Here is an 11,384-nt window from a genome sequence, read left to right on the forward strand (position 1 = left end):
GTACTGTAGCAAAGCTGATCAGTGTGCAGAGTTCATGAGAAGCTCTTTGTTTTGCTTGTTGGTGTCCATTTGAAAGGATGCATTGTGCAGAGCCTGGACAGAATGTCCCTTGTATCCTTCTGCTTGATACACTTTAGAATCCAGAGAGTCCGTTTAACTCTGGAAGTGTAAAACTAGGCCAGTAAGGGTACATTTTTACAATTTCAGAATTAAAATAACGCTCAGGATTTTACTTTGTATAGGCTAAGCATCGGGAGGCAGTGCCTTGCCGGATATGGAGGAATGGTAAACCCTCATGGTCTCTGAAACCTTCTTGAAGTCTGGACGTTCCTCATGCCTGGAGAGAGAAAAGGAAATCCACAGCAATAGTGTTGTCATCAGCAGTGGTGTAAAGGCAAATATTGTACTTTAACTCCACTATAATAATTTGACAGCTTTAGTTAGTTACTTTGCAGATTTCGATTATTAACACAAAACATACATTAACCACTTCAGTTTTTTTTTTAAATAGCTGATCTTCAAGCTCACAATGCGTCGATACAACGCATTGTGAGTTTGTAGATCTGCTATTTTCAAAAGATTTTTATACAAGTGATACATTTGGAAAGTGTGAATTGGGACATTCTGCATAATGAGCACTTTCTACTTATGGTACTTCAAGTACATTTTGATTCAGATACTTTTGTACTTACATTTTGAATACAGGACTTTTACTTGTAACAGAGTACATCTATATTGGCAGTATTCATACTTTTACTTAAGTAAAGAATGTGGGTTCTATTTACACCACTGGTCATCAGTGGCCAGCAATGTCATAAGACCTGGAACGTATAATGTATTGCTGCAGGTTGCAATACTGGCAGAGCTTTTCCCAGCGAAGCATATTATCAAGAACGAGCAACATCACATGCTGACAGAGATCAGTAAATTAACCACATAACGAATCAGAAAAATGAGAGATTCATCAATTGAGAGCCTCACTTGTATATCCAGCAGTCTTTCATCAATGCATACATTCGATCTGGACATCCTACAGGACATTCCATGCGGTTCCCAATTTCAATGAAACGGGTGACCTCTGGACCTTTCATTTTCTGTGGGACAGAAGTGAAAACAAAAAAGAAACAACCGTCTCTTGTTCCCATGTGACAAAGACAACGTAGTACAGAAGGAAATACACAAGAAAACACAACAGAAACAGTTATGGAATACATATTTTTTAGGGCTGCTGTCAAGCATTCTGGCTGCTCTGCTAATTAATACCTTATATGGTTTTCCTCCATACGAGAAAGCTTCCCACATGGTGACACCAAAACTCCAGACATCACTTTTGCTGGAGAATTTGTGGAAGTTGGTACACTCTGGAGCATACCACTTCAGAGGCCATTTCCCTCCAGCGCGAGCCTGTGTAAGATGAAATAACCGATTTTTAGCAAGATTAACCAACATGTTTACAACACAAGTAGCTGAATATTTTCCAGCTGGGGGTAAGTCAGTTATTGAATGCAAAACTGCATTATGCCAGCCAGGCAAGGTCATTCAATGTCAGAGGATCAGTGATATCCACATCTCCCAATAATTAACAATTTAAATGCTGGCCTGGTTCTTAACAGTGGTAGCTAATGTCGACCCAACAGTTCCTGACCTCTACACCAGGGGTCTTCAACGTTTTCAGGCCAAGGACCCCTTAGTTGAGAGAGAGATGAAGCAGGGACCCCCACAAACGTTTCATAATATAGTTTCATCGTTTGACAGCACAATCATTATCGTGTATTTTGGATTCATTCAGTCAATTTGTGTTTTCAGATATTTAACCACTTGAACCGTCAATACTTAATAAACTTGACCTTTCACTCTATACTTAGTCTGCTCTTTTTACCCTCTACACCAAAGCTCTTTGCCAAAAATAGCCGATCTACAAGCTCACAACGCCTCGTGCTGCGAGGCGTTGTGAGCTTGTAGATCTGCTATTTGTTGGCTAAAGTTCTCAGAATATGGACGCCAGGGTTCAAGTGGTTAATATAAAAAAAGGAGAAGTTTCTATCTCTCAAAGATTTGGAGGACCCCCTGTAGTAACTCTGGGGACCCCCTAGGGGTCCCGGACCCCCTGTTGAAGACACCTGCTCTACACCCACAGGAGTAGGGTGATGGCCCAGAGTGACCCCAGTCACCCTAACCATGGACTGTTCTGTCCATTTGGCAAACGGTACCAGAGTGTCAGGGCCCAATGTAGCAGACTCAGGGACACTTTATATCAGGCCAAAAGACAATAAACTGTAAAGAATGTATTTGCCTGCAATGTTTTGCTACGGTATTGTAGTGCATTCGAACCTTGAATAATTTACAACGCACATTATAAGCACACTCTTACAGTATATATTGCTACTCAATCAAAAGTAGCAATCTATTATATAAATATAACTATAACAAAACAAGGAATTAATCCCTACCTTGTAATAGTTATCATCTGCCCCCAAGGCCTTGGACAGCCCAAAGTCACTGATTTTGGCAAACTGTTGGTTAACTAGCAGGACATTTCGAGCTGCCAGGTCTCTGTGTACAAAGTTCTTCTCCTCCAAATACTTCATGCCCATTGACACCTGGAGCAGCAAGTTGACAATGTTCTCCTTGGTGACAGAGTCCCTGTCCCAGGATGGGGTGAGAGGGAACGAGAGAAAACAGAGAGAACAAAAAGTGTATGCATGAGGGGAGAGAGTGAATGTGCGGGCATTTGTGTATGTGCATTGGGGGCAGCAGTGGCTGTGGCTCAGGAGGTAGAGCAGCCATCTGGGAACCGAAAGGTTCAATCCCTGGGTCTTCCTGGTTTTGTGTCCTTGTATGGTTGTCTCTGCCATCGGTGTGTGTATGAATGGGTTAATGCACATTGTAAAATGCTGTGGATAAAGCCGCTATAGAAAGGCAGATCATTTGCTATTTATGCAGACCGTGTTTGTGTGTGCTTAAGACTATACGCCTCTGACCTGATCTGCTCTGTGATGGCCAACATGATACCATGCTCTGTCAGCTGGGACAGTCCCACTGAGGCTACAGACACCTATATATAAATATTGTAGCACGGTATCACAATCACACACCAGCCAGTTTCACAGTGGCCTTGGCTACCCATTTAAAAAATGTCCCAAATACACTTGCAGTATGATATGACCATTCAGCGGACTACAAGACTAGCACCCAACTTTTTCCTTTTTGCATGACCTGACATGATCACAACACTTCAGAGATTCACAAATGGAGAAAGGAAATCCAACACCTGAATCATTGTCATACATTGAAACCCTAAGCCTTGTATATTTCATCACATGATGTATAGCGAAAATATCTGATCAAGAATTGGGCAAGTGGTGTAGATTTGCGAGGATCACCCACCATTTTTATGTTGAGATTTCTTATTTATTTTTGGCCCTATATAATAACATGCTGGTTGAAACTGGTTAATATTCTTCTCTATGGTACCATGACAAACACCAAGCTAATCCCTCAACCACTAAATAGATCCCAACCTCCCTCCCCCCTCTCTCTTTCTCTGTCTCTCTCTTTCTATTTCTCACACACACACACACACACACACACACACACACACACACACACACACACACACACACACACACACACACACACACACACACACACACACACACACACACACACACACACACACAGACAGACAGGCACAACTCAAACGTACTTCCTGGATGAGAGGAACTTGTTGAGCGGTCCAAGAGAGGCCATCTCCATGACCAGCATTAGGCTCTCACCCTTAGCATTGCACAGGCCAAGCATGCGTACAATGTAGGGGTTGCTCAGCTGGTGCATGATCACGGCCTCTCTCATCATCTCCTCCCTCACCAGCTGCTCATTGTCACTCTTCAGCACTTTGATGGCCACATCTATCTGGCCCCTGAGAGAGACATAAGATGAGAAGAACGTTTAACCTTTTTCTCGTACGACGATGTGCACACAGGTACTCATGCACACACAAACATGCTCACAACCATAGACTCTCTAACTAACCTCTACTAGAGCTGAGTTGTAGTAGTTGCTGCTACAAACAATATACCGTAGAAACACCTAGACCTTACTTTTCTGTTTTGAGGACTCCCTTCTTGACGCAGCCAAAATTGCCAGTGCCCAGCTCCTCCTCGCCAATCATCAGCAGATTTCTCTGGATGTTGAACTTCTTCAGGTCATTGGGGTCATGGTAGGGATTGTCAAACACACTGCAGTCCATGGGTAGAACTTCACGTTCTGTGTTCACCTGGGGGACCCGCTTGAAGGCAGCTGAAAAGTAAAAGTTAAGTAAAGAGAAGTTTAGAGATTCAAAGTTTAGAGATTCAAAGTTTAGAGATCCTGCTAGCCAAAATGCATGCCTTGGGTGTGTATGAATTATTTTAAACATCATATAATAAGTATGTTATTCATCCTGTTTTGGATATTTGTTTTGTTTGGTTTCTGTTGTTTTCCAATATATAAGTTAAATATAGTTAAATGGCCATTATTGTATCAAAATGACAATTATGTTGCAGAGTAGTTCACTGTGCATTTTTTGGTACCATTTTGAAAATATGGTTCAAGTTGTCCCTAAAAGTAGCTGTCAAATGAAGTCTGGGACAATTCATCTACTAACCCGAAGGGGGCGGTGTATATCCATTTCCATGAGACCGTCTCTGAAATGAAAGTGTAACAAATTATCTCAGTGTGCAAAATCTGAAAAAAAGAAGATTTAAAAAAAAGAAAAAGTGCTTGAGCAGTGGCGAATGTTATCAATACTTACTACTGCTGGAAGAAGAGGTGTGTCTGAAAAGTAATTTAAAATATGAGAAGTCCATTAATTAATTGAAATGTAAAATGTATTAACATAACAAAAAATGAGCCCCCCCACACACTTAGGTGTGTATATCTAAATGAATAGGTAACCCTACATTTACTTTATCATACTACAGTGTCACACAAAAGTAGGAAAAACAGCCAATCTACATGCTCACAACGCCTCGCGATGCAAGGTAGATCTGCTATTTTGCCTTTTTTTTAACGTGAAAGCAAAAGTGAAGTGTGTGGATTTTATAAAATATTTAACCAATGAAAGGTATTAGAATACATTGTGAAACCCTAACCCTAACCCATTGTGAATAATAATTACACTTGATGCATTGGAACACAGGTTCTTTTCTCCATTTCCTTAATAGTAATAATTTTGGAAAGGTTTCCACCCGACAGCAACAATATATATATATTTAATAAGAAAATAAAGTGATAAATTTCAGTACCACAATCAGTTTTGCCATTTACACACGCCTCCCTGAGAACAGTCACCAGGCCATCAGGCTTCATTTTCAGGTACTCAACTAGCTGGTGTGACAAAAGGAAAGATTGACAGAGAGAGGAAGAGAATGGGAACGGGGGGAGATATGACAGGGAATGGAACATGTCAATACTGTATAATATGGATGGTGGAACTTGAAAGACCTGTTGATTTGTTGATAAACAGCACAACAGGATAGTATTAGAAAAAATGCTTTGAAGAATGTTCCAGACGTGACATCAATGAGGAAGCTAAGCCCACATTTCCGCTGTACATATTTCTCCAGTACAGCATTAAGAAGGGCCTACCTGCCATACAGTGTCAAACTTGGTCCCGTCTGGCATGGCGTATTTCCCCGATTTGTCATGGAGGATCTGATAATGGTACACTGATTTCCCATACATCATAGAGAGTGCAAAAGTACCAGACTCATCTCTCTCTCTCACCCTGAGGAATAGAAAGGAAACTGCATTAAAAAACAACAAAGATCTCTGTATTTTCTTAACTAAAGCCAAACAAATGGTATAAAACACGTCAACATTGATCCTTGTTTGTATATTTTTTATGGAGGAAACACACAGAATGTAGAGAATCAATATAAGATTGAACTGCTCACAGGAACTTGCCGTCTGGCTGTGCACCAGAGTAAAGCCGCCTCTCGCCCTCTGTGCGTAATATTTTACCATGGTACCAAGGCATCTTCTCATGGGCCGTGGTGGCAATCAGCTTCTCCAGTTGAGGAGCCTGACTAATGATGGCCTGTTCCATTGCCTCTCCCTGGACACAAACAGACACACAGTCATTGTCCACTTCTATGAAGGCCAAACTATACTTTGCTTTATGACCGTGTCACTTGCTGGAAATAACAGTAACAAAGTTGTGCAAAGTATTAGCCATAATCGATAGAGTCTAGGGGTGTGCACAACAAAACATTGTCATGATTGAATATTCAGTGGCTGGTATGGTATGAACGAATAATCGATCACGGTATTCAACGTTTGCCAACATTCAAAATCCAGCCATGAGTCACGATCAAGACTCACCTCTAGGTTCCAGGTCTGTTTTACATACTCCACCAACATCTTATCTCTCAGGGTGTCAAACACCCCGGTCCGTATGGGGATGTCGGTGGAGCGTAGGCAGGGTTTCCTCAGAGTACACACCAGCCCGTCTGGGTCCTTGCTGTAGAATTCACAGAGCTCTGCCGGCCCACAGTGTGACTTGCCTCCTAAGATGCAATAAGTCCCATTCATCTGTTTCTCTATAGGGTAGTGGTTGAAGTCCAAGTTCCACACCATGGAGAGGACATAGCCTCCTAGACTGCGGAGGCACTGTCGCAGCAGGAAAAGACCGTCCGCCATCCCGGCCAGCTTCAGCTGTTCCTCCGCCTCCTTGCGACTGATGCTGCCATAATAGAAAGGCAGGTCGGAAGCAGGGTCAATAGACATGGTGGCCCTGTGGTTGACTTTGGGAGTTCTGTTCTTTTTAACAGGTGGGATGGACCGATGGAGAATGGTCAACTGGACAGCTGGACAACTGGATTTTTTATGGAACAGACCTAAAGTTAGAGGCAGATACAGAAGCACAGAGATAAATTGCTTTTACAGGGTTGAAAATTATTAATGTGTATGCAAACTGTCTCCCTCCATTGCTTACTATTTCATAAGGCAGAAATGATTCAGTTTAATTTCTGGTGTACTAAATGAATACAATACTATTATTATGTGGATATATTACCATACAGTTGTAGATAAGCAAAATGGCAAAGCACTGACCTAATAATCACCACCTCTTCAACATCAAGTGCCACGAGAGTATTGAAGAATAAAATTCAGAGTTCTGTCAGAGCTCACAGGAATGTCAACTCTACACAGTGGTGTGAGGTGCAATGTGATGTTCCGTATGTTATAAGAGCCTACACTTTGACACTGAAAGGTGCTTACACATGCACCATCCTGGTGCTCTTCAAAGCCACAACAGGAAGTTGCAATCCGCCCCCAGTCCCCCTCCTTTCTCTAGCATCTCTATTCCGTTGAGCAGGTGGTTTTTCACTTCTAGATTATTCCTTCCATTTTAAAAGCCTAATTTCTCTAATATCCTTTTCTTTTGTTTATAATAGCACCCTCTGACTTAGTTCAACATTTATGGACCACACTGACACAGTCTTTGACAATGAGTCTGAGAATGTAGAAGAGATGTGTAGAACAAAGCCGAACCATGAAGATTGTACTATTAGCATCAATAAGTCAATGAGTCTGCAATGCTGGGTGTTTGTCTGAAAACAAGCGGAAAGTATCTGGTCATCACCAGTAGGCGTTATACGTACATCCATGTAAGATTTGGTATTGGGAAAATTACATTTACTCTCATAATAGAACAACAGGAGATATTAAAATAATTGGACCACTGTAGTACAAGGGTCTTCAACAGGGGGTCCGGGACCCCTAGGGGGTCCTCAGAGTTACTACAGGGGGTCCTCCAAATCTTTGTGTGATAGAAAAAAAATCTCCTTTCTTATATGAACCACTTGAACCCTAGTTTCCATATTCAAAGAACTTTAGCCAAAAATAGCCAATCTACAAGCTCACAACGCCTCGCGCTGCTAGGCATTGTGAGCTTGTAGATCGTCTATTTTCGGCAAAGAGGTTTGGTGTAGAGGGGGAAAAAGAGCAGACAGAGTGAAAGGTTAAAGGAGCTATAGTAAATTTTTTCTTGAAAAACGGATGCTAAAATAAAAATAATGTTTCGAAAATATATTATAAAAAAATTAGCTTTATATATGTGTTTCAATTAAAAAATTACCACAAAAAGCGTAAAATAATGATACAATTATCATTTTGGCCATTGTCAGACCGACACTTTGTTTACATCCTTTTATAACACTATCAAAGAATAGACTAGAATGTAAACAAAGTGTCGGTCCGACAATGGCCAAAATGATTATTTTATCATTATTTTACGCTTTTTGTGGTCATTTTTTAATTGAAACACATATATGAAGATTATTTTTTATAATATATTTTCGAAACATTATTTTTATTTTAGCATCCGTTTTTCAAGAAAAAGTTGACTATAGCTCCTTTAAGTTTATTAAGTATTGACGGTTAACATGGTTAAATATCTGAAATCACAAATTGTCATGAATACAAAATACACTGATGATTGTGCTGTCAAACAATGAAACTATGGAATCTATGAAAAGGTTGTGGGGGTCCCTGCTTCATCTCTCTCTCAACTAAGGGGTCCTTGGCCTGAAAACGTTGAAGACCCCTGCTGTAGAACATGGTGGGTCACAAAGTCATCTCTGTTGCCATTGAGGAGGCTGAAGATGAAGTGGAAAATATTAGCTAGGCTGTTGACCTTCATTTTCAACCCACTTTAGTCTAGACCGGCTTGACAGCTATGTTTGGAAAATTTGAATTCTATTGAAACCATTTTTTCCAGTGCGGTTTTGACTAATCTGACGATTTTTTTTTTTCTCTTGCCTTGCTTGCTTGTCTCTGAAGCTTCATCAGTTTCAGGTTGACATTTAACCAGGACAACCATCTCTTCCCATTAAAATCTATTGATAAGTATTGGTCTGCTTACTGTGTTATTATTGGTCTGATTACTGTATTGTCTGTGGACCCGTGGACCATCGTTGACAAACTGTTGTTGATATTAGTTACAAATCGCATTTTGGCATCATGCAGGAATTCACTTGCATTAACATAAAATTACCTGTGCATTTGTCACAGGTAAACGTTTAGAAACCACACCTTCCTGTGTATGCATGCTTGTGTGCTGCCACATCTAGGCGAACATACTGTAGGTAAACAGACAATTCATGAAGATTCCACTATGGCCCGAGTACCTCAACTCTCTATTCACCACACCAAAGGCTTCCAGACCTCACACTTGACAACAGGACACAGAGTTATACTGATATGCTACACTCTACAGCACATTGCTGCTAGAGACAAACACAATAATAATACAGTGAACCATGTCAGTTGTTCCATGAACTTTGTCCTGGGATGGCAAATGGTTTGGGGGGTCTGTTTCTGGTGGATATGAGCAAGCATGCATGTTCTAATGACCAGAGAACTCTACGGTAATATTACACTTTGGCAGTCAGGGGTCTGCTCTGCAGCTCTGCACTGAAGAGCTTTAACAACAGACTATATATTACAGAGTGGATAGTGAGGATTCTGACAATTTGGGCAAATTGTTTTAGCAGCTATCATCAATCTTCATTTCAGCTGTAGTGTGACCTAAGTTGTGGCAATATATACAAATCCTTTATTGTGCCAAATCTAGTTCCATTTAAAATAATCAATTATCCAATCTGTCAAATAGAATAAATAGTCTATTGAAAGCTGTTGGGGGGTGTCTTTGTAGGATAACTTTCATTGTTTTCCAAATAGATGGGTTGAGATAGAAACAAAACCATTAATGTATTAATGTCAACATAAACAAACCGCTTTGCTTTTGGACTCTTTGATCCTTCGCCGTCATTATTGCTTCCTTTGTAATGCTTAGCAGACTTGTACTAAGATCTATTTCTGGTAAACGTGTACAGTACATAAATAGATCTAAATCTCTGACTCTCTATTTTACCTTCCATATTAGGTAAGCCCAAACAAGCCCAAACGTTGATGCTGCAACTTGGATTAAAAGAGTGAGTTAAACTTAATTGCAAACCACCCGACACATTGTAAGAAAAATATTGCTATGCTGTTAGAATTTATTATGATAATTACACTACATCTCTTGACAGTTTCCACAACATATTAAAACCACCAGAAACACCAGCTGCAGACTTGGCTAAGCCCAGTCAATTCTTTTTCTCAACATATTTTTCAAAGACATTTCTGCTTTACTACAAGACAGCAGTGCCAGTTACAGGAAACCAACGAGAGGGGACCTGGTGTGTGAAAAAGAAAATAAAAAAATCATGAAGACCTTTGAGACAAATAAACAAGTTGTAGTTAGACAAATGTTAGTTACTGCACTTTTGCTTTGTAGGGCAGTGTACAGTGTGCTCCAATTATGGTTTTGCTTACTCAAATAAAGCTGAAGAAACATACAGGAAACAGTTCCAGCAAACAGTTCCCACAACACAGAGAGATTACAGAAGAACACAACCTTCACTTTTGCTGGGGTATTTCACCCTTTTTCTCCCCAATTTAGTTGTTATTCCAATTAATCCCCTTGAACCTTGAACCTTGACAGGTGCCACCACAGCCCGTAGGAGTATGCAGGGGCGTCACAAATATACAAGCTCACAGCGCGGCACCGAGTGCCGCGCTGCGAGCTTGTAGATCTGCTCATTTTGAAAAATCGTAAAAATGTGTGCCAAGAAACCTATGTTTCCATGTCAGTGATGCTCAAACTTTTTCATGTGAAGGACCCCCCCCCATCTCAAAATATTTAGTTCCAGGGACCCCCCAGAAGCAAAATTTGAGTTACAAATGTTCACTTAAAAAATACATATATTCAAAGATTTGCGCACATTTTCACGACTTTTCAAAAATAGCAGATCTACAAGCTCGCAGCGCGGCACTCGGTGCCGCGCTGTGAGCTTGTATATCTGCTATTTTTCAATAGCTAAAGTTACTAGGGCCCCTCCACCTTGGGCCCTAGTAACTCGGGCCCCTGGGAGTATGTGCAGTGACGAATATCACCCTCCCCGCCCACCAGCTTCCCTCCCCTGAACACGGGCCAATGGATTTCGTAAAAACACTCGACAAAGTCTGATTCGAACCCACATCCTCTGCAGTGGTGGGCCAGCACTTCACCACTGCGCCACCCGAGCGCCCATTTTTACAGTTTGGGGATGGTTTGTAATGCTGACAGCCCAGCAGCAGGCCCCATGTACATGTCTCTCAGAGTACGATCACATATACTATATAAATAAGGCTTAAGTCCCTCCCACACCTGACCCAAACCGAGGTACTTTACTCTCTCCTGCCTTTTCTGTCTCTCTGTAACTAACCCCTGCTCAACAATCTGTTCAACACAATAGATGTGATTTTCCATTTACAGAATGATGTAGAGACATAATGTTGTAATAATGTAAACA

The 11,384-nt window shown here is 41.0% G+C and overlaps 1 protein-coding gene across 1 annotated transcript; it reads right to left on the reverse strand.

The window, feature by feature from the left end:
- Positions 1 to 243: 243 nt before the first annotated feature.
- On the reverse strand, positions 244 to 7,172 carry zap70 (zeta chain of T cell receptor associated protein kinase 70; the record flags this gene model as incomplete). The annotated part of the gene is made up of 13 exons (XM_080728034.1): positions 7,096 to 7,172; positions 6,364 to 6,878; positions 5,937 to 6,097; positions 5,629 to 5,767; positions 5,286 to 5,367; positions 4,793 to 4,815; positions 4,646 to 4,685; positions 4,101 to 4,299; positions 3,707 to 3,919; positions 2,451 to 2,643; positions 1,264 to 1,404; positions 982 to 1,094; positions 244 to 337 (listed from the first exon to the last, which is right to left on the reverse strand). The coding sequence occupies exons 2-13, from the start codon at positions 6,766 to 6,768 to the stop codon at positions 244 to 246; spliced, it is 1,803 nt and encodes a 600-aa protein (XP_080584160.1). The 5' UTR covers positions 6,769 to 6,878; positions 7,096 to 7,172.
- Between the last annotated feature and the right edge of the window lie 4,212 nt (positions 7,173 to 11,384).

The sequence above is a fragment of the Nannobrachium achirus genome (genome assembly GCF_963921795.1).
Source record: "Nannobrachium achirus genome assembly, chromosome: 1".
Lineage (NCBI taxonomy): Eukaryota > Metazoa > Chordata > Actinopteri > Myctophiformes > Myctophidae > Nannobrachium > Nannobrachium achirus.